This window comes from Meleagris gallopavo, chromosome 23 (genome assembly GCF_905368555.1).
Source record: "Meleagris gallopavo chromosome 23, MGAL_WU_HG_1.1, whole genome shotgun sequence".
Classification (NCBI taxonomy): domain Eukaryota; kingdom Metazoa; phylum Chordata; class Aves; order Galliformes; family Phasianidae; genus Meleagris; species Meleagris gallopavo.
Window position 1 is genome coordinate 6717313 of NC_139426.1, and position 22642 is coordinate 6739954.

The 22642-nt window shown below is 45.5% G+C and overlaps 1 protein-coding gene across 5 annotated transcripts; it reads left to right on the forward strand.

Annotated features, from left to right (window-relative positions):
• The first annotated feature begins 2248 nt into the window (after nucleotides 1–2248).
• HP1BP3 (heterochromatin protein 1 binding protein 3) lies at nucleotides 2249–22611 on the forward strand. Of its 5 annotated transcripts, none has more exons than XM_085242148.1 (14): nucleotides 2249–2322; nucleotides 8040–8239; nucleotides 8669–8774; nucleotides 10321–10474; nucleotides 10712–10871; nucleotides 12276–12419; nucleotides 12969–13049; nucleotides 14652–14806; nucleotides 15580–15670; nucleotides 16337–16496; nucleotides 19645–19756; nucleotides 20494–20631; nucleotides 21436–21717; nucleotides 22060–22611. In XM_085242148.1, the coding sequence occupies exons 2-14, from the start codon at nucleotides 8144–8146 to the stop codon at nucleotides 22097–22099; spliced, it is 1719 nt and encodes a 572-aa protein (XP_085098274.1). In that variant the 5' UTR covers nucleotides 2249–2322; nucleotides 8040–8143; the 3' UTR covers nucleotides 22100–22611. The 5 variants fall into 5 exon arrangements, with proteins under 5 accessions (XP_085098274.1, XP_085098275.1, XP_085098276.1 ...); XM_010722873.4 differs by lacking the exon at nucleotides 2249–2322 and adding an exon at nucleotides 3869–5538; XM_085242149.1 differs by having other exon boundaries at nucleotides 21436–22611.
• Nucleotides 22612–22642: the final 31 nt, after the last annotated feature.

Genomic DNA, 22642 nt, shown 5'->3' on the forward strand with positions numbered 1-22642 from the left:
GACACTATGCTCACTTAGCCAGCAGGACTGTGAGCATAGCAGCAGACGCTGATTCCAGTGTATACAGAGCACACCATGACATGGGTAGTGATAATCTTCTGTTTTGTTCTGTATGAGGCGGGTAGCTGCTCAACAGCATGGGTGATGTGTTTGTTAAATTAAATATATATATATATATATTAATATATATATATATTATATATTAATATAAAAATTGTGGCAAAATGGGGAAAACATTAGTTGGTATATGGTAAGAAAGTAAACAAAAAGGTTTGTGACCCCTGGAATGGAGGTACTGAGACCAGAAGTACAATGGGTTTCGTGTTTCCAGTAGAAAAAGAACATGTGGCATTGGTCTGGAAAGTCTCTAAAGGACATGGAGTGGAAATGCATGCACTCAACATGCAAATTTTATGGATACTCATCTAAACAGTAGCAATAGCTAAATGACCTGGTTTAAGCTGCAGGCTGAACTGCACAGTCAAAACCCAAAACTCTGGGCAAATTTGTAGAAGTTTTAGGGCTGCAATCAAATTGAATGATTTTAAGGAAAAAAAAACTCCATGAACCAGCTGGGGTTCATACAATTGCATGGCAACTGGGAGGACTAGAAAGAGGACTGAAAGTGCTTAGCACTTATTAAAAGTATTTGATGATGATGATAGTGCTGTATACAATCACAGTTTGATGGCAATTTATCCTGCACAGCTCCCTCCCTCCTGTGCGTCCCCACCAATGTGTGCAAGGTCACCCTGGTTCCCAAAGCTCCACTCTTCTCAGTGTGATACAGTATATGAATGGGAGAGGGAGGGGAGAAACGACATCAGCCCACCCAGAAAGTGAGGTGGAGAGGAGATTGAGCAGTGCCACGCTCCCTCTGTGGGATGCAGCTGCCTTGCCCAGGCATGGTATTTTTGCAGGCTTCCCAGCCCGCCGTGGTCAGGCAGGCATGCCGCTGTAAGGAATGCACAGGGCCCACAGCTCCCCTCTGGGGAGGATTTAGAGATATCAAAAAAAAGAGAGAGAGAAAGAGAGACAGAGAGAGACAACAAAAGCCTTTCTCCTCCCCTGCTTATTTCTCAGTGCAGCTCTGTGGCTCGGCAAGCGCAGGTGCTGGAGTATTGCACAAAGGCTTGCAGTGAGCAAGGGGAGGGCAGCTGGGGTGATTTCATCTTTTCTTTTATAGTGTCTTAAAAGTCTGCAGCAAAGCAGCACGTTTCCTCTTGCTCCCTCTCCTCCTAATCCCCCCCCTCCTGCCAGAGAGGCACCACTTGGGGGGAAAGGCCAAAGAACACATTGCTGTGCAGCTGCGCTGCGGTTATTCCACACTCACAAGAAACGAAGGAATGTCTGGCAAAGTGGAACCATCTGGCTAAGGCTGTTCAGTGCAGGAGACAAAGGAGAAAGCAGAACACCAGGGAGAAGGGCTGGGTAGAGAAGATGACCTCGGTCACAGCAGCCAGCTTTGGGAAGAGACACTCTCAGGTGTAGCAACCACCTGAGGGGAGAAAAGTGGAAGAAGCTGAGACAAAAAACAGTTGCAACGTGAAAACCAAACACCTTCATTGCCCTGTGGATGGTTTAAGTGCCTCTCAGTAGTGCTCGTGGTGTGGCTGTTGGGTGCTGGTGCCCAAATAAAGGCCTGAGTGACTTCCCCACGTCACACTGGTGCCAGTGGACGGCTAGGGGGTAGGAAACATAGCTGAGGAACCAACGGGACGAGAGGAATAGCTTTGTGACACTGCGGAATCACACACTGTAAGGCTCTCAGGAGACCCTGCAGCCTGACAGCTGTGTGCAGAGCTGTCTGTGAGGTAGGTGGGAATGGAGGCACCCTGAACTCCGGTGAAGGGAAAGCACGAAGGCTGGGGGAAAACAAACAAACAAACAAAACAAAACAAAACAAACAGCAAAAAAAAAAACCAAAAAACAAAAACCGGGAAAGGGCAACCTAAAGGAACACAAGAAAGAAAAAAAAAGGCTGAGAGGGCGAGGCTGCAGGCCGCGGGATGAGTGCGAGGCCCTTCAGCACCCTCAGGCGGCAGTGGCGGGAAACGCCTCAGCGCAGCGTTGGGCGGGAAGGCGCCGCGCAGGCGCACATCCACGGCGGAGGGAGGGAAAGGGGGAGAGCGCCCCGCGTTCGAAAAATGCCCGCGGCTCCTCATTGGCCGGCGGCTCCGGCAGGCTCCGCCCACCGCCCGGCTAGGCCCCGCCCCCTTCGCCCCGCCCCCGCCCCTTTGCCCCGGCCCCCCCCCGCCCCTCCCCCGCCGGTTCCCCCGCCGCCGCCATTAGAGGGCCGCTTTGTGTCCGCCGGGCCCGCTGGTGAGTGAGGGCCGGCCCCGCCCGGCGCCGCACGGCGGGGAGGGGGGGCGGCCCGCTCGGCCGCGGGGCGCGGAGGCGGCCCGCCGGAACCGCCCTCGGCTCCGCGCCGTGTCGCGACAGGCCTCGCGGCGGGGGGGTGTCGCGGCGCGGCCCGGCGTCCGCGCAGGCCTCGGCCGGGCCCCGAGCGCCGCCCCGCTCGTTTTCCCCGCCGTTCCGTTTGTTTTCCTTCGCTCAGTCGCCGTCCGAAGGCAGCCGCGGGTCCCGGCGCCGCTGCAGGCCGCGCTTTGCCCCCGGCAGGCTGCGCTCGATGTCCCTGACAGGAGCGCGGCCGGTGCGGGGCAAGGCGGCTCCCCTAGCACCCCTCGCAGGACGCTGCTTCCCGCGGCCCTCAGCCCTTCCCGCCCGTTTTGCGGCCGTTCCCGCAGTCCGGTGTGTGCCAGAGGACGGCGCTGGTTGGGCGCCGGGTGCGTTCGCTCCGTTTGCGGGCTGACAGCCGGGTCTGCCCGGTATTTTGGCAGTCCCCATCGGCCGCCGAGGGATCTCTGGGTTAATGAGCCCTTATCGGGTCTTAGCCGCTCGCTGGTCGTTCGGGCGCGTGATTTCTTTTGTTTGTTTTTACTGTAAATAGTGCTTTTAGCGTCTTTAAGGAACACTCTGCCAGCAGCGGTTCTGGTGGAGCTGAGGAGCTTCAGAAGTTTTCCTGTTGGTAAACCGTGTGCACAGGAGGTGAGAGCAAGAGGAAGTGCTGCTCTTCCCTCAGCTTGTACTGCTGGACTTATTTTTCTCTCTAGAATATATATGTATATGTATTAAATGTGGAGGTTGGTGGCCCTGCGTGTGGCAGGGGGGTTGGAGACTCATGGTCCTTGAGGTCCCTTCCAACCTTGGCCATTCTGTGATTCTGTGATTTTTTTTTTTTTTTTTCCTAGTTTTTCCTTTCAGTAGAAACTGATGTGTTTCTTTTGCCAGTGTTTTCTTAGAAGTGAGCCAGGCTGTTCTTGAGGATTTTTTTGTTGTTGTCCAAGGAGGCTGTGGATGCCCCATCTGTGCAGGCATTCAAGGCCAGGCTGGATGTGGCTCTGGGCAGCCTGGGCTGCTGGTTGGTGACCTGCACATAGCAGGGGGTTGGAACTGGATGAGCATTGTGGTCCTTTTCAACCCAGGCCATTCTGTGATTCTATTTTGACTTCCTTGAGAGGGAACATGAGAAGTTTTACGTTGCTGGACTCTAATATGAGGCGTGAGTAGATTTAATGGAGCACCAGGAATTTGTAGCTTTCCTCAGGTAGCGCTGGTGCCATGTAATGAGTGGTGGCTGAATAAGTCGTAGCTCAGGAGGGTTTGTATGGTGGTGTTAAATGTAGACTGTGTAAGCATGGAGGGTATTGCCTATAAAAGGTTTTTATCCTGGTGTATAATGTTACAGCCTGAACTTTCTTTTGGTTGTCAATGGTTTGTCAAAATTCATAATGTTGGATCCTGGAATTAAGAAGTTTTGTCGTCTTAGATGAAGCTCAGCAGCAGCTTTCATGCTGGAATAGCTGTAAGTTTGTGAGCTACACCTGCTGTAAACTGAAAGCTGAGCCTTGCATGCTTCGATGTAGGCTGCTTTGTTCTTTGATTGCCTCTCCCAGCAGGAATGCACGGACAATCTATATCATGGACTCAAAATTTTTTTGAAAACGTGTTGTCCGATCACAGTCCTGAGCATCAGTGCAGTGAGGGGTTGTTTTCATGCAGCTATGTAGGCAGGAACTCTGCTTTGTATTAATCTTGTAGCTGAAATTTTTCAAGTTTCCAGGTATGATAGTGACATAATTGAAGCTTCCCAGTATCTGTATGTGTGTTTGGACGTGAAGAATTTCTGCTGGATATAAGGAGAGAAGATAATCCAGGCTGGGGAAGCGATCTCTTCCTGTCTGTACGTCAAAGATGGAAAGTCTGAAACCTAGTTTGTTTTATATTGAGTTGGTGTTCTTGGTGGTGGAGAATAGCAGAGGTGAGGCATGGCTCTTTCCTTCTATTTTAATAAACACCTGTTGAAACCGAGCTGGTTCTGAGTTGCTGTGTATCCCAGAGGGAGAGGTGCTGAGCTCGGTCCCAGGCGGGCAGGTAGAGCATCAATCTCACTGCAGGAATGTGCTGCTTTTCGCAGTGGAAGAAGCACCTGTGTGTGCAGAATGTCAGCATTTAATCTTTGTGTTGCTGTATAGAGCTCAAAAGAATAAGCAAGGTACAAGTCAGCTTCTGTTTAGAGGTGTTTGGGGTCTGTGGCTCAGTTCAGTACCCTGAAATGAAAGCATACCCTCAGACTTAAAACAAACAAACAAAACTCTGGTCATTGGATGTCCATGTGTAGAAATGCATGTGCTTAGGTGCTAGAAAGGTAGAAGGCTCCCTCAAACCCTAATGTGTTTGGGATTTTAACATTACAGGGAAGGAGTCGATAGAAATAGAAGCTGTAACACCAGTCAAGCCAAATAATTTCTTGCCTGCCAAGTGGTGAGCTATTGGATCTTTGCATTGGACCAGTGCTCCTCTTTAATTGAAACAAGATGGTTTGTCATGCTGCTAGCAGCGTGGGGCTCAGATAACCTGTAACAGATCTCAGGGAGACTCAACCACAGGAGAGCTGTGAGTGCAGCCCTTGTAGATGAGCTGAGGAGTGTGTTTAAGTGGGACACCTCCCAGGAGATGGAGGCAGCACGATGACTGCAAGGAGCAACAGCTGCTTCTGGATGGGGCAGAGCATGGAGAGCTCTGATGGCACAGTGTGCTGAAGGGCCAGTGAGGAACAGGAGTGAATTTCCAAGCAGGTTGCCAGATAAGGATTAGAAGTGGGACTAAGTCGTATTCTGCATGCAGTCAGATATCTTATTTCTCTGCACATTTTTGGGCTGCTCAACATGACTTGGTATTGCTGATTTGTTTTAATTGGAGCGGCGGGCTGCTCTCTGAGTTGCAAAAACAAAAGCGAGATCAGTAAACGCTAGAACATCACTGTAAAGCAGGCTGAGAGGCAATCAGCTGAGAACTTCTAATGGATCTGTTTTGTAAAGCACGTTTCTATCAAAGGTGGTATATTCTATGGTGATGTAGATGCTGAAGGATTTGCAGTAGGGTGTCTTCAACATGAGCTGGACTTCTGGGGAAGAGCTTTGAGAATTTCAGAGGGCCAGAAGTCTTGATAAAGTGGGCTGCCTTGCAGTTCAGAAGGTAATGTTTTTGCATGTTTGTTTTGGATTTTCACTTTTGCTTTGCTGAAATAGTAACGTTTTCACATGCTTTTTTTTTCCTATGGCTTCTGAGACATTTAAATGCTCAGTTGCTCAAGACAGCGTCAGAAAGTAGCAGATAACTGCATGATAATCAATAGCTTTGTTTTGAAATCCAGTTATTTTTCTCTCTTAAGCCTCTTTGGAAATAAACAGTCCTTGTTTGCACTGCTTGTGAGGTTGTCAACTTCACATCCTTTGGCAGCTTCAAATCTGCAAGAACGCAAATGCTTTCTTCTGCCCATCTGCCCTGATTTCTGGGCACACCTTGCACAGGGTATTCCATGCTACCACCTTGTGTCTATGAGTGTCAGCCGCTGTGTGCACACTGTGTCACAGTAAGGGGACAGCCTTTCCAGCACTGGGGTGGATGCGCTTTCTCGTTTCTCTGTGGCATATTTGCTTTCAGAACACCTGGCCTGGGTACCCAACCAGGAGACAGTGCCATGGTCAGCTTGCCTAGTTCCAGACCTGATTTTTATCCCAAAACATTTTCCCTTGACTGAGATTGCAGTCTGAGATAAGCTGGAAAATCTTATGGCCAGCAGCAATTCAAGGAGTCAGTTGGGCTGTGCCTTGGGTTAACTTGAGTAGAGTTCCTCCGTTAAATGGTGAGGGAAATCGCTCTTGAGATACTGTCCATAATGCACGTGTCTCACCTAACACCTCTGGTTTTGTAGTGGTATATTTCATGCTTTTTATTTTTGCTCTTAGCAGCTTGCTGATAGATTAGGAAGAAATCAGTGTGGGGATATTTTTCTAATCGGTTCATGGAAAACCTGCTTGCAACTTTGCCTGGATTTTCCACTCCTTGAGCTGAGACTGAATGCAATCCATCATTTCAGCTAGTCTAGGAATTCAGAAAGTTTTTTGGCCTCTTCCTGCTTCCAGTTCTCAGTCTGACATTTGTACAACTGCAAAACATGCACAAGACTTTCCAATTCTTTAAAAACAGTGCTTGGGACACTTTCCAAGATGCCACAGTATCCAATGTGTGAGGCTGGGGCGTTAGATACAACTCTTGTTCTATCTTTCTTCTTAGAAAAAACTATTTCCCACCTGAAACCTGGTGGAATTCTTCATTCTGTCCTCTTTCTGCCAGTGAGGAAGGAAAGTCCTACAGAATAAAGAACTGCTGGGTTCATATGTTCAAGCTGGCTGTTAGTTTTCCTTTCTCTGTCCTGACATTTCATCAGAAAGCTCCGTTCACCTCATTTATTTTGTCTTTGGAATGCAGTATGCTTTGCTTTCTGTGCCACAGGTGTGTGCAGTCAGCATTCGAGTTTATTAATGTATCAGTTTTAATCAGCGATTGATTGTATGGGGAATGCAGCTTGCTGCCTGTTGGTCGTCAGCCCTTGCAAAGCCCCCTGCCTTAATTAACACACGTTGCTCTCTGCTCTTCTTTGCCTGCTGTGGTTCTGAATGTGCACTGCAGCCGTAGCTGGGGGGTGACAGCAGTGCTGTCTGCAGATGAGCTGTGTTGGGTTGCCTGGGACAGCAACTGGTATGGAGAGAATCCCTCTGGTCCACAGGGAGCCCTGCTGCTGAGTGGTGAAAGGACAAGAGTGAAGGAAATTGTGGAGAATTAGTGGTTGGGAGCGTTAGGCCGTTTTCCATTAAGAGGGGAAGAGGGCATACTGATCTACTGGACCAGGGAGAGCAGGTGCAGCCCTGGTTTGCCACAAGTGAGGTGTTGCTTTTGAGGCTTTTAGAGGGGGGTGGTGAAAAGAGGAAAAGTGGGTGACAAAGGCCTGGAGTTGGCAGTGTGTGTGGAGGAGCATCCCTCCTTCAGAGGGGCAGCAGTAAGAGACTGAGATAGCATGGTAGGATGGTAGCAAGGGGTGAGTGAGGCCTGATCAGCATAATTGGTGCCCACAGCTGTGCTCATGTTTGGAGGAGAGTCTTGCAAAGCTTTAACCTTTTTTGTCAGAGGTTTTGATGGTTGTTTTCTCATACGAGGGTTTGTGCATTTCTTTATGTTGCATGGAGTTTAATTTGGGAGGGTCTCTGTTTTATTTTCTGCCTAGCAGGTTAAATGGTTTCATTCCTTAGGCTAACAGAAGCTGTGTCAGTATATCAGGGCATGCTTTCCCTGGAGGGAATGGCTTATTAGTTTAGTTTCTTCACTGCTTGGCTTTGAGTACGGTGCAATGACTGCTCTTTGTTAATGCTTCTGTTAATTTAAATAGCATCTTTAGTCATTCAGTGTAATGGAGCAGGCTGCAGGTCTGGCTTCTCCTTTTGCCATTTATGCTATGCCCATAGCGCTCAAGTTTGTGTACGTGTTTTAGCATCTCTGTTGAATGCCAGTGTTGCTTGTCAGTTACGTTAGCCATGAGCTGTAAGTCGTTTATTCTTTTCAGTTTACTTTGTTAGATAACGTGCACGTAGATGTTTCCGTTTTGTTAATTTTCACACCACATCTTTTCTGTACTTTAGGTTGACTCCTCACTGCACTGTGAAAGCCATTAGGAAAAAGTCCTTGGGGTTAAAACCTGGGGCTCCACAGTGTTACGTGCACTTGGGGCTAGAAATAATTTTAAATGGCGACTGATCTGTCTGAAGCTGAACCCGTGCATCATAAGGCGCTTCCACTCTTAACGGGAACTCAGCTGATCCACACGGACAAGTTAAGTGAGGTAGGGGCTGACCCATTCTCCAGGCTTGCCCTTGGATCAGTCATTGACTTCCACTCCTGCTGAAGATTTCTTCGTACTCTTTCTCTCCTGGTTCTAGGGAACTCCATTGGGAGCCCAATAAACCCTTGAGGTGCTGTCTTTCCCCTTCCCTGCTTCCCCTGAGATGCTGCAGTTGTCAAAATCTCTGAATGCTCATCTCATGTAATGTTCAATGAAATTTTATTTATTTTCTAACTATGAAATGCAAAACTGTCCTCTCCTGGTCTACTTCAAAGGTGCTGGGCTGGATATTACTGTCCTGAAAATTCTGGAAAATATGAACGTAACTAGAATATTTCTACATATGCCACTCTGATTTACTTGAATCCCAACTCAAAAGCTTTCTGAGTCTTCCCAGCATCTGTACTGACTCACAAATGCTTTTTGTAGAAAGCTGAAGACGACGCGATGCCGATCCGCCGCTCCGTTAATTCTTCTTCTCGAGAAACTCCTCCCAAAAGCAAACCTGCTGAAGGTGGCGAGGAGGTGAAAGCAGGTACTGTAACAACTTTCTGCTGGGTTGTTGTAACCAGATGTGGCGTTGTATCCAAGCATAGGCTTGGATACTGAAGTTGCCAAAAAAATTCTTACAGCTGTGGTTAAAATCCTAATGCTTGCCTCATTTTTACAGGCTGTTCTTGGCCTGCTGGGGATATTGTACACTTTTCAGTGGGAAATGGTTTGGTTTGTGCTTTTTACCCTGTGGCAAAGCCTTGACACTCCTAATATGAAAATGCAACTAGATATCATCTCTTCTAGTCTTGCATGTTCTTCTGAATAAAGGTGGAAATTGGGAACTTTCAGTAGTGATAAGTAAGTGGCTTGGATTCGAAAGGAGGAATTAATGGATGGAAAACCAAGATGTTTAATTATTTTTGTTTTCCTGAACAGAAGTATTTTACCACACCGTGTAATAAAGCCTGGTATTAATTAATGTGTCTAACCCAACAGCTTCACCTTGGTGTCTCAGAATGTGACATTTCAGTATGATTTTCATTAAGCTTCAGTGAGTTTGTTCTTACTAGTGGGATGACTGTGTATGTTACCTAGGAAAATAACTATTAATACACATTTAAATTTTAAACATAGTGCTTTAATGGGAGGAAAGTTATGCACAGGAATGGAGCAGCAGTGCTAAAGCTTCTTCTCAAAGACAGAAAACTGGTGCAGTGCACAAAGGCATCATGACAGACCGCACTTTAGCCAAGCAATGGGTAACAGCAGTTTATATTTGGTTAGGTTGTGGTTGAACTTGATGATCCTGAAGCTCTTTTCCAACCTGAGCAATTCTGTGACTATAATTCTATTTGCATGTTATCCATTAGGCAGGCCAGTCCCTTAATGCCTGCTCTTGGCTAGATGTGCTTGAGTTAATTTGCTTGGTAAGTTGGTTTCTGACTGGATTTGATTTTGCTGAGCGACGAGTGCTGCTGCTGATACATGTGCAGCCTAAAGCTTTGCCAGATCTGGATGAATGCGATTGAATAGTTCAGTTGCCACAGTATGTAGTACTGAAAAAGCAGTAATTAAAGATGCATTTGTTGTAAACAAGGCTGCTTATGCTTAACTTCAATAATCTCTTCTAGAATTGTATGGTTTTGCACCTTTTTTGGTTAAAATGCATAAAACTTAACCTAGGGGAAAACCTTCTGTTTCCATGATAGTGATTTTTTTTTTTCTTCTTCTTCTTCCTCCCTTCCTCACCTGTAGGCATTGTGATGGGGAGTGATTGCAACAGTAACTTCCAGGAGTTAAGAGAAGGATGGGGAATTAGTTCATTGTGAAAATACTGTGTAATGTTGTTTGATTTTGGCATTTGTTGGCTCGTTGCACCACATTGAAGCTCTTTCTGTACCTTTGTTCACTTTCTTACTTAAATTCAAATTATCCCTTAAAGTTAGAGTAAAGAAACAGGTTGAAAATCGTTTTTAGAGTATGTTAGTACTTTTGTGTTGTTTTTTTTTTTTTTTTTTAAATCCTCCACCTTCAGTAAGAGCAGAGCAGTTTTGAAGAGTAACCTGATGCATCTTTACATCTTTTAGATGCAGAAGCCACTTCTGAGGAATCTGCCTCTGCTGGAGAAGAACAAGAGAACGAAACCCTGCCTGCTGCTGCACCTAGTGAAGCAGAACAGCCAAAGGAAACTGAGAATGAAGAGAAGGGGGAAACCAAGTCCTCAGAAGAAACCAAAAAGGAGTAAGGCTTGCTTAGTGCTGAACTTAGGAATTTGGGAAGGAGAAAGACTGGTTCTGTTGATGAAAAAGATTATGGGACAGATGGAGAAAATGGGCTGTGTCCCTAAAAACAGTGCCCGTTTTTCACAGGAAGAAGTATTTTCAGTGTTAGATGTTCTAGGCATATTTGTTGTTGTTGTTGTACTTGTTGGCTTGTTTTACATTCTCCCATCTCATTATTGCTTTGCATTTTCCCAAGTGATAAAGATCAGTCTAAGGAAAAGGAGAAGAAGGTGAAAAAGACCATTCCTGCTTGGGCTACTCTTTCTGCTAGCCAGCTGGCTAGGGCACAAAAACAAACTCAGATGGCTGCCACTTCACGTCCGAAGATGGATGCTATTTTAACTGAGGCCATCAAGGTAAGTAGGAGTCAAGTGTTTCTTTCTGTTCACCTGTCACAAAACAAAAGGACAAACTACGATTTATAGTTTCAGCTTTCTGATGGTACAGGTGATAGTGCTGTCTTCTTAGCAGGAAACTTAACTGTGAGCTATGTATGCTTCTGTCTGGAAACCCATGAAGCTGAAATGTGTTGATGATGGAGGGGCTCTGTAGCTTTTCTTTGTTTAGAATGTTTCCCTCCCTGGTTAAAATATTAGCTCTGATGATGTAACCTAGTTGATCACTGGTGTCCTTTAATTTGATGTGTCTCCTAGCCACTTGGTTTACCTTGATTAACCTGTCTATCTGATGCATATCTTTTCCAGCATCTTATTGTAATTAAGAGCAGGTGGAAATACTTTAAGATAGTGTTCCAAGTGGTGTTGGTTTTAGCTGCCTGTATACTTCCTTCTGCTTGTAAGAAGAGACTCGTGCTGTTGTAGTCGCTCTGCAACTCTGCTGTCCTCCACTTGAGACTTGGTTCATGCAGACTGCCTTCCCCGGAGACCTGAACTCCACCAGCTTTAATTACAAGATGGCCTTTTGAGACCCTGAAGCACACGGTGGTGCATCCAAATATGTTAGGCAGAGGGAAGCCATGCCATAAACTTCAGATTACTCCAAGCTTTACATTTCTGTCAACGTAGTAGGGTTACCAGGGCAGATGATGAAGTTCAGTGCTTTATTATACTGTGCATAAGTAAACTTTATCCTGTACTGTGCTTTCTGAAGCCATCTAGATCTAGTAACTTGCTTAAACAGAGTGGGCTTTATCAAGTCACAGTTGGGGTTTTCTACAGTATGTCAACTCTATAAAGTTTAAAACACAATTGTTTTGTCCCACTGTCCTCCCTAATTGGAGAACTGTAGTGATACAGGCTAGCTGACATGATGATTACTGTCTTTGAAGATTCAAGACATGGACTTCAAATTGGTGTTTGTTTTACTAGTTTGCTAATGCCAGTCCTTTATCTCCTTCAAAAGATAACTTGTTCTGATAAATCTGTTAATGATCACTCTATCTGACATCGTCATAATGAATTACTACTGACTCTCTGGTTGGGCAGTGCTGGCTTGCCCAAATGTAACTATTTTTTGTAATAGCATGTAGTGTATATGCCACTGTTTTTAAGTGCTTCAGCATAGGAGAGGAGTAGTTGACATGCTTGCTCTTTTGCTCTTGTGTTTGTTTGCTCTTCAGCCACTCTGAAAGAGAAAGTTATGTATTTTCTTACTCATATTTTCTATTCCTGAGTCACTGTAGGAAAAAGGTCATCCTGTGCTGGCTTGTGTGCATCGTCTGCTCAGTCTCTCTTCTTCTGGTCCCATAGCAAAGTAGTTTCAGTCCAGATGTTCTTTACTGACTTTTGATCCCATTGCAGGCGTGCTTTCAGAAGAGCGGCGCATCAGTTGTTGCAATACGTAAATACATCATCCACAAATACCCTTCCCTGGAGCTGGAGAGAAGAGGCTATCTTCTAAAGCAAGCCTTGAAAAGGGAGCTGGAGAGGGGGATCATCAGGCAGGTAAGGGTCACTCTGCAGAGTGGTGCTGCTGGTGGTATTACTGAATCATGCAGGAATTTAAGAAACTGTTAGCAGGCCTCTGGGGAGATCGTGTTCTTCCTCTTGGAGGTTCTTCAATCTCTGTGTCCGTTTTGTTAGACACTGATAGAATGGTTCTGTCAGACGCAGTGCACTGTTGTCTTTTGTGCACTGGAAGGTTACTGTTTCATGGTGATAAAATTGCTGCTGTGTTACTATATGATGCATCTTCAACCTGAGTCTAGCAACATCGCTTTTGCGGCAGCGTGTTGCCTTCAACACCGTAGCTTACATCTGTGATGCCAATTTTGTTAGGATCTCCTGGTCAGGGCAAGAGGGTATGTTTGTCATGTCTAGCTGTGGCTTATGATGTATTGAAGTGGACTCAAATCCAACTTCTGCCCTTCACAGCTGATCGCCAGGATGAGCATTCATTCAAAATCTGTTTAATGGTGTTGCTTAGTCTCCTTCAAACAGTTATTATCCTGTGTTACTTTGATAAAGGCTGACATGGACTTTGTTTTGAACTAGGTGAAAGGGAAGGGAGCTTCTGGAAGCTTCGTGGTGGTGTCTAATGCAGGAAAAACTGTTCAAAAAGCCAGAGACAGAAAGGTAAGGTGGAGTGCTTCAGACATTACTCTGAAACACATGCATCTTATGAAATGCAGCTTAGCCCCAACTCAAACAATTTCCTCCTCCTTGCTGTACTTTTCCTCCCCAAGTACAGTAATTAAAACATTTGTTTCACTGAAATCAGAATCAGAAAGCTAGTATGAGAAATTAAGTAGAATAATCAAAATCTTAGTTTTAAAATGTTTACATTAAACCTCTAGGCTTTGGTTCTGAGGCAGAAAACTGAATAACCTCAAAGTTCCTCTTCTGTCTTTCTCTGGTAGAGAGATGCCTCTCAGGTACTGTAAGAGAACTTCCTGCAACTGCTGTTTCTGTTTTATCTGTTGCGTGGATAAATGGAAGACTTCAATCTTCAGCGCTGTCTATCAGACAAATGTTTTCCATCCTCTGAGAGGGCAGAGGGAGGAAGTAGTGAATGTCCTAAGGCTTTTGGAGGGAAGCTGCAGAAGTTGGGTGTATATTGTTCTGAGGTACTGTAATGCCCGAGTCCGGTCCTCACACAATTGGTTGTGTTCCAGCACTGCTGTTCTCTGCTCCCCACAGCACGGGATGTGTGAAAAACATTTCTAATGCTGCAATTTCAAAATGCATAGCTGGAATTGTCAGCTTAGACAGGTGATCCCAGAGTTTTCTAGCACTTTGGTGCTTAACTCTTGGCTGTGGGGCAGACCCCAAGGCCTAAACTTGGTGGTAATAGTGACACATTCAATACCAGGGTACTGTAAGAAACTAATTAGATGCAACTTCTTTTTGGATAGAACTGTGGGCTCCATGGCAAGTTTGAGTAAGGCACCTGATAACTATTAACACATCACTTTTCTTGTCTGCAGCATATTTGTGTATTTGTTTTTAGTTGTTTTTTCCATGTCACAGCAAAACAAATGGATGGCTTTTGGTGAATTTAGCTGGCGGCTGAGCAGCTGTCTGGGTGAGCAGCACCCTCACCTCTTCGACCATTTGCAAAGCTCCTGTTCAGTATCAAAATCATTAGACTTCAGCAGATTTCCTGGCTGTCTCTTCTTTATATAAAGGAAATCATCCCCTCCTGATAGCAACAAAGCAATGGAGAAGAATTCAGGAGAAAGGAATGTTACCTTCAAGCAAAACTTCATGCTGTCAGTTGAATAAAAGTGCTGTTTATTGTTGGGAATATTGGACCTGTATAAACAGGTCTTGTCTTAGATGGTTTTTGTTTTTTTTTTGTCAGCATGAATCATTTTCACCTGACTCTGTTGTTGTAGCAGAGAAAAAAGACCTCTATTAAAAAAAATAAAGGAGAAGGAAAGTGTTTACTTAAATAAAAATAAATAAAAAACAAAAAACAGGAAATATAGATGTTGCTAAATACTCAGTCTATTTATGTTTATTAGACTTTGCTAGACTCCCATGAGAATTCCAACAGATTTGCTAGATTTTACTTAAACTGCTAAATTGTCTAAATTCCAAGAGCTGCCTTACAGAACTTTATTTTCCAGATCTGTGGCAGTGTCAGGAGCACTTCTCCTTACCTGTGCATTGCTGGTTCAGAAGGAAACAGGTCTAGGCCCCACTGATGCATAAAAGTGTATGTATGTATTTCAGAAAAGCACTTCCGTTTCGACTCCAGAGCAACAGGTGAAGCTGGAAGACATCCTGCCACTGGCTTTCACCCGTCTTTGTGAGCCAAAAGAAGCCTCTTACAGCCTGATCAAGAAATATGTGTCTCAGTATTATCCCAAACTCAAAGTAGATATCAGGTAGGTGCAGCGTAGGCTCTTGAAGCAGAGCATCCCTGAAATGTGTCTTCCTCTGGCTTTGCCTCCCTCCGCAGTAATTCTGTTCAGTATTTCATCAGGCAGCAGGCAGGTGGTGCTCTGCACTGTACAGCCTGGAGGAAAGCTTGAGAAGAGCTTTGCCTTTTCTCTGCATCCCTCCACGCCCGATCTTTGTTCTCTGTGTCGACATCAGCAGTGCTGTATGCATCTCTGCCCTTAGCAGGAACCAGATATGGTTCATAGATGTATGGACATGAAGGCCTGTCCTCAGGATTTTTTTCCTGCATGGTTTTGAGTGCTTTAACTGGCACACACTTAAAATAATCTGAGAGTTTGCATAAATGGAATGTGTCAAGGGTCGGGAAGGAAGCTAATCTAATAACGCCCCATGCATCACCTCTTACTGGGGCTCATACTCAGCCCCTTGTTTGTCTGTGAGCTGACTGATTCATTGCCCACCGAGTCCCACTTACAAACGTGTGTTTTGAAATGAATAAATCCTTCCAAATGAAGCTTGTTTGTTTCTGGATATGCAGTGACACCCAAAAAGCACTGCAGTAGAATTTCCGCTAACGTACATTGTTCATCTCATGTAACCAGCACTTGCTGACAGATCTCCATTTAAAACGTCTGTATGTAGGCAGATACCTCTTGTAAGTACAGCTTCTCTCACGTTCTCTGTAGAGCGTTGTTTCTCTGTTTGTTTTTTAAGCTGTCGGTGTGTGTCAGTAAAGCTTTATCCTGCTGTATTTCAGACCCCAGCTGTTGAAGAATGCCCTGCAGAGAGCTGTAGAAAAGGGTCAGCTAGAGCAGATCACAGGGAAAGGAGCATCTGGGACATTCCAGGTCAGAGCCAGAGTTCGTCTTCTTTTGTTGTCTGTAATAACCAGGAGCCTTGGATATAAGTTAATGTGCCCTCCCCATCCCAGTTTTATTGGGTGCCCCTTTCTTTAGCAGCCTGTCATGTTCAGCAGTTGTCAAACTGTGAAGCAGTAGGACTCTTTCTCTTCTTGGTGTGCATTTGTGGAACCAGACCTCCTTGCTTAGCATGCTCTGCACACTGCTTCAGCTCTGAGTCATTAGCACAGTAGGGGAGATGGTGGGGTAAGCTTTCCATTGCTAATTGTAAGTGCAGCGGGTCCCCAGATGTCTGCAGTGTTTTTCCTTGTGTCTGTGCCATATATGTCTCTTGGGTACATTTGGTCTGTGGGATGGAGGAAGGTGTGATTTATTTCCTTCCCTGAGTGACAGGCCCTTAGATTGCCACATACTTGCAGTGTGCTTTGGGACTGGGACAGTGTGTTACCAATGAAAAGCACTCCAGGCCAGCTGACTCAGTAGGCCTGTCCTACCATTAAAGCTGGGAGAACAGCGTTCCCTCTGCAGTCTTTTAATATAAAACATATCTGTGCTAATGCAGGAGCGCCGACCCACCTGGTGCAGAGGAGCTTGTCCTGACCTGGTTTGGGAGAATTTTGTCTTGATGCTTTTCTCTTCCTCCTTGGAAAATAGCTGAAGAAGTCAGGGGAGAAGCCCCTGTTGGGTGGGACTCTGATGGAAGATGCCATCCTGTCTGCTATTGCGGCCATGAATGAACCGAAGACCTGCTCCACCACAGCACTGAAGAAGTATATCCTGGAAAACCACCCAGGGACCAACTCCAACTTCCAAGGTAAAGTCCCAGGCTACTGGTTTGTTTTTTTCCCAAACTCTGAAGGAGAGCCCAGCAGCTGCAGATGCTGGGGCAGGTTTAAACTACATGATTGATCTTGCTAGGGAACAGAGAGCTGCACTTTGTGCCACAGAGATGCTCAGTGTTTTTAATTCCCATAAGTTCTTTTCAAACCTGACTACTTTCTGAGATGTTATGCGTGTTTCTCTTGTCTGTAACACTTTCCTGAGAAGGAAGAGCTGTATTTCAACTACTTTTTTGTTCTTGAACTGCCAGCAGTATTTTTTCTCTGTATTGAAAAGCTGCAGTTTGACATAAACACAGTTTCTGCTTGCTTTTTATGTAGAGAAGTTTCGCAATCTAACTCGGAAAAAATGAGAATAAAAATCCATAAATATCCCTCTCAGTGTTTTGTTTGAGGACCTCCTCTGGCTCTCATTTTGAAAAGTCAGGAGGGAAGAGACTAATCCAGTTGTATTTGGAATAATATTTGGCATATCTTCGTTCCCAGTAGTAACAGTAGAGTATATTTTGGATTTTGTGTGAACAGAAGCAATAATAACTGTAGATTTTCTCCTGTCTTTCTTGCATTTTTTTGGTCTGAGCCCTGACGCAGTTGTTTAATGAGGGCTGGAGGTCATTTAAAGCAGCGTGAGCTTGCAGCAGTTTCTAGTAGTATCAGACCTAAAGGTAGTTCATCTTGTTACCGTGGCTTTGTGATGCTGGAGCAGTTCCTCTGGAGCTGAGGCCAGAGAGGAGGTTGCTGGTCTTACAGTCATCACCTGGAGCTGAAGCTCAGCATCCGCACAGTTCTTTAAGGCAGGGTTGAACAAAGTGCAGAGGAGTGCAGGCTGAAGAAGTTGCCTGTGGCCTTTTGCCAATGAGAGGTGAATGCCAAGCATGACTTTTTAATCTTGGGGTAGGGAAGAAAGTTTCCAGGCTTATTCGTTTGTCTTCAGGACTGCTGGAAGCTGTCATGGCCTTAGAGGCCCATGTTCAGCTGGTCTCAAGTGCTTGTCAGTCTTGCAAGTCAGATAAGGAAATCTCAACTAGCAATGTGTTGTTGTCTTTCTCCTTCTATTACTTAAAATTAATTTTGCTGCTCTCTGCTCTGTTTTAGGAGCAACCAGAGGAGGATCTGGCAGGCAGGTGCACGCTATGCAGTCAGTGCTCCACATTATGTTACGTGGAACTCAGTTAGTTATGGATCTTGGGTGAGATCACACGGCATGTGCGTGGCATCTGGGGTATCAGGCCCAGCCAGCACGGGTTCATGAAAGACAGGTCGTGCTTAACCAACCTCATCTGCTTCTTCGACTGGGTGACCAGACTGGTAGATGAGGGAAAGGCTGTTGATGTAGTCTACCTAGACTTCAGCAAGACCTTTGACACAGTCTCCCACGGTATTCTCCTGGGTAGAGTGACTGCCCATGGCTGGACAGGTACACTCTTCTTTGGGTAAGAAAATGGCTGAGGGCTGTGCCTAGCAGGTAGTGGTTAATGAAGTCCAGCTGGCGACCCGTTACAAGTGGTGTCCCCCAGGGGTCGGTACTGGGGCCATCTTGTTTAATATTGATGACCTAGATGAGGGCATTGAGTGCACCATCAGTAAGCTTGCAGGTGACACCAAGTTGGGAGGTGGTGTTGATCTGCCTGAGGCTACCCTCAGGAAGCCCTTCAGAGGGATTTAGATAAGCTGAATCACTGGGCTGAGGTGAATGGGATGAGGTTCAACAAGGCCAAGTGCCGGGTCCTGCACTTTGGCCACAACAACCCATGCAGCGTTATAGGCTTGGGGCTGAGTGGCTGGAAGACTGAAGAGGAAAGGGACCTGGGGGTGTTGGTTGATGCTGGGCTGAACATGAACTGACAGTGTGCCCATGTGGTCAAGAGGGCCAACGGTATCCTGGCCTGCATTAGAAATGGTGTGGCCAGCAGGAGCAGGGAGGTGATCATCCCCTATATTCAGCCCTGATGAGGCCATACCTTGAGTACTGTGTTCAGTTTTGGGTACAAGAAAGACATTGAGGCCCTGGAATATGCCCAGAGAAGGGCAACGAAACTGGTGAGGGGCCTGGAGCACAAGTCTTATGAGGAGCTGAGGGAGCTGGCATTGTTCAGTCTGGAGAAGAGGAGGCTCAGGGTAGACCTCATTGCACTCTACAACTTCCTGAAGGGAGGTTGTGATGAGGAGGGGCTTGGCCTCTTCTCCCAGGCCAAGAAACAAACAGGGCCTGAGGAAATGGCCGCAAGTTGTACCAGAGGAGGTTTAGATTAGACATAAGGAAGAACTTTTTCTCTCAGACAGCGGTCAGGCACTGGAATGGCTGCCCAGGGAGGTGGTGGAGTTGCCGTCCCTGGCAGTGCTCAAGAGGCGTCTGGATGAGGAGCTACGAGATGTGGTTTAGTTTGTGATGGTGGTGGGAGGATGGTTGGATTGGATTTCTTGTAGGTTGTTTCCAACCTTGTGATTCTATGATTCTGTGATTCTTCCCTCACGCTCATAACTCCAGTCAGATTCTTCACATGCTGCTGTTGATCTTTGGTACACTGGGTAAAAATAATTTGTGTTGCTCCTGCTTATGAAACAGAGTGAAGGCTTATTTTAACTTTGAGACACTTTGGAGAACATTCTCAGGGGAGCTGAGACTTGAGTTGTGTTTGGGCAGCAGTAGCTATGCACTGCTATTGAATGCATTTTGAAAGAATGATACCCTAATCATGACATTAAAAACCTGCACTATTCTTGACTTCTTCCTTCAGTGAATTTAAAGCCTCACTTGCCAAATGGTTCACGAGCCAACACTTGAATCCTATCAGTTGTTTGAATCTTTGGGAAAATTAATTGTGAAGTGATTTAGTATGCCTTGTTGAAAGGGGAAGCTTTGAAGTTCAGTGTTCTTGCTGGGTCCTTCACAAAGCAGCAGATCATTGGTGAGTGTAGAAAGAAATATGCAGAGAGGTCTTCATGAGTTTCAGCTCTCTGGTGCAGTTTCATTTCCCTTCAGGTGTCCTGGGAAAGGAGATTTTGTACTGACTCCCTGTCTCTTATTTCAGAAGGCACTGCAAAGAGCAGTAAGATTAGACAAGTGGACTAAGATAGTAACGCAACCTTTCTGTTTTTGTTTTTTTTCTTTTTTCCCCACAGTGCATCTACTGAAGAGAACCCTGCAGAGATGTGAGAAGAATGGCTGGTTGGAGCAGATCTCTGGAAAGGGCTTCAGTGGAACCTTTCAGCTTTGCTTCCCTTATTACCCTAGGTAAAGGGCTTGGCTGTAAAATGATGTCGAAGATAGGTCAGCCAGAGAGCGTTGCTGAAGTTCTTAGGCCAACCTCCTGTTTATAGGGAAGTCTTTGGAGAGTTTAATAACTGAAAAACCACAGCATTGTCACCTGTCTTGCTCTAGATGATGACATTACTTGGTGTCTGACTGTGAGTGGACATAAAGCTGACTTCATTAGAAGGGAGACTTAAGGGCAATGAAAATATTAGGCTAAGTGCTCTCGCATACACTGTCATGATGGTTGTGCTTTTTGGTTTTTTCCAAGATAATAGCTATTGAAGTGTTCCCATGCTAAAACAAATTTGCATGAGCAGGTGGAATATATTGTACTTAATGTGAGGATGCTGATAATGAGTAGGACCCAGCCTCTCGTGGTGCTGATGTGGAGGAGACGTGGGAGGAGGGAAGTTGGCCACCATGAGACTAAAAGCAGCCTTTTCTCTGGTGCTGTGAGTGTATGTTGTGCTGGGCCACAGAGAGCCCTGGGATGATGACTTAGTGTCCCATGAAGAGCCACATGGCAACGCAGTAATTAATGTTTCTGCTTCCCACCTTGTTTTGTCATGTATGTGTAGAGTCCTCAGTAGCTCTGGCCTGCATTCTGAATCACTGGAGTCTGATCTTGTTCTTCCATTTTTTTTGCACAGAAGGAGCAATTAGGGTTAGCCAAGGCCTTAGAAGTAAGTTGTGCTCTGACAAGAATTCTCTTGTAGCCCAGATGTGCTCTACCCAGAGAAACAGCAGAATGAGGACTCTGAAGAATCTGATGAGGAGGAAGAGGAAGAATCCGAGGAGGAAGAAGAATCTGAAGATGAGGAGTCTGAGGAGGAAGAGCCACCACCAAAGAAGAGGTATGGTGGCATAAGAGAGAAATGGGCTCCTTTGGATGAATTAGAAGTGACAATTGGAGCTGTAGAGTGTTTTGCTGTGGCTGCTGATCCACAAGGCTGCCACTCAAGAGATATTAGGAACTTTATTTTCCAGTAGTGTTTTTAACTCCTGGGGGAGCTGTTAGGATCAGGGCTTCTCTAGGATGTGTCTGCAGAAGCAATGCTCTGTTCCAGAGATAATAATCTGTCACTCCATAGCTGGAATTCCTAGAGATGAGAGAAATATTTATTCTCTGTGGTGCTTTTAATCTCCTCGGTACCTTTTGTGCTCTACAAAAGAGTGACACTTCATGTGGCACTGCTTGGATTTGTTGTTTCCTGAGGAAAACTTTTTTCCTATCATATCATCTGCAATTCTGTAATCAGACAGTCTCACTCAAAGTGGGTTTAAGATAAGTGTTGTTCATTAAATAATAAAATCACCATCAGAGAGCCAGAGAGAATCCTTAGCTTACTGGATTGTTCTGACAATTGACTTAGGCACATAAACATACAAATAATGACAATTAATCTAACAAAGGAGCCAGTGCTCTGCCAGTGAGATCTCTTTGGGGACTGAGAAGCACATAGCGTGGCAAGACCCACCACAGGGCTTCTTGCTCGTGGGATTTGGCTAATGAAATGTACTGCTGCATGAAGGAACGAACATCCGTGGTAAAGAACAAAGATGCCAAGATCTGTTTCATTTATGTAAATTGATGACAGCAGCTCTGCTCTGAGTAGCGTTTGTGCCTCCACTGAGATCTTGTGCTGCCTTTCTGACAGGATGCAGAAGAGACCTCCTCCAAAATCACGGAGCAGGGCCCCTCCAATGAAGCGAAGAGAATCCAAGCCCAAGCCTAGAAAGACCTCTGCAGCCCGCCGGGGCAAAGCAAAGCCCCCACCCAAGGTGAAAACCCCTGCAAAGAAAGCCAAACCAGCAGCGCCAGTCATCAAGAAACCCTCTGGTGGCAGCTCTTCCAAGAAACCAGCAGCTAGCGGGAGGAAGGAGGTGAAACCTTCTGCCAAGGGCAAATCTGCCATGAGGAAATCTCTCCGAGCAAAAAAGTAAATATTTCCACTGTCAGGGGATCCCATGATCAAATCCACAATCTTGTTTTATAAAGTCATCGTGCATTTGTATTTTAGTTCTGATGCTTAAACACTTTTTTTTTCTTCTTGAATGATGGGGGAAAAAGCTGAAAACTAAATCAAACAACCTAAGCATTTATTAGATCTCAGTGCTGTGCCTTGTGCCTACCCCTCCCCTGGAACAAGTCATCTTTAGTTTCTACAATAATCTTAAGACTTTTCTAGGACCTCTAATCTGTACATTTTATGGTGTTTTTCTTGGGTTTGAGGGGAGGGCAGTGTTTAAAAATTCTTCACAGAAGTTATTTGTATTTTCAGGCAGCAGGAACATGATGATTGGGGGAAGTATGATTCTTGATTGAGAAGGTACGACGGCACTAGAGTCCTCCTTAGATCCCCTGCATGATGAGGTCATTCCTGCTTCTGTGAAGGAGCAGTGTATGTATACAGCACTTGCACTGAGTCCTGGAGGTGCTCCTTTGTGCTCAGCTGTGATGCTGGCGGGTTGAGGAGGTGTGTGTGGCTTTTTCAGACTGGCACAGTATGTGTGAGAGTGGGTCCAGGTCTTCAGTCAACAGAGGCTGCCGCGTGTACCGAGCATCTGACACCAGAGGGGCTCTAAAAGGGGTAGTTCTTGGGCGGGTGATTTGAATTAGTGTTTCCATGCTACTTCTGTTACCTTCAAGCCAAAATATATAAAAGTCTTCTTGAATCCAACTTTCAAATGTTTTTAAGAGATGAAGAACCTAAGTTTTGTCACTTCTTGTTTACCCTTTTTTTAAAAGAAAAGTTGGAAAGCTATACAGTTGCTAATGTAGAGATGTTGATAAGTGAAAAACATGCAGTTTGCTAAAATAAAATGAAACTAAATTCCGGGCCTGCTCTGTGTGTCCTTTACCTT

Excerpts from the sequence above, each read along its gene's own strand:
- HP1BP3 (XM_085242148.1), top strand. The coding sequence starts at position 8,144 with ATGGCGACTGATCTGTCTGAAGCTGAACCCGTGCATCATAAGGCGCTT. Across the intron at positions 8,240-8,668 it reads ACACGGACAAGTTAAGTGAG|AAAGCTGAAGACGACGCGAT; the intron begins GTAGGGGCTGAC and ends TGCTTTTTGTAG. Across the intron at positions 16,497-19,644 it reads GACCAACTCCAACTTCCAAG|TGCATCTACTGAAGAGAACC; the intron begins GTAAAGTCCCAG and ends TTTTCCCCACAG.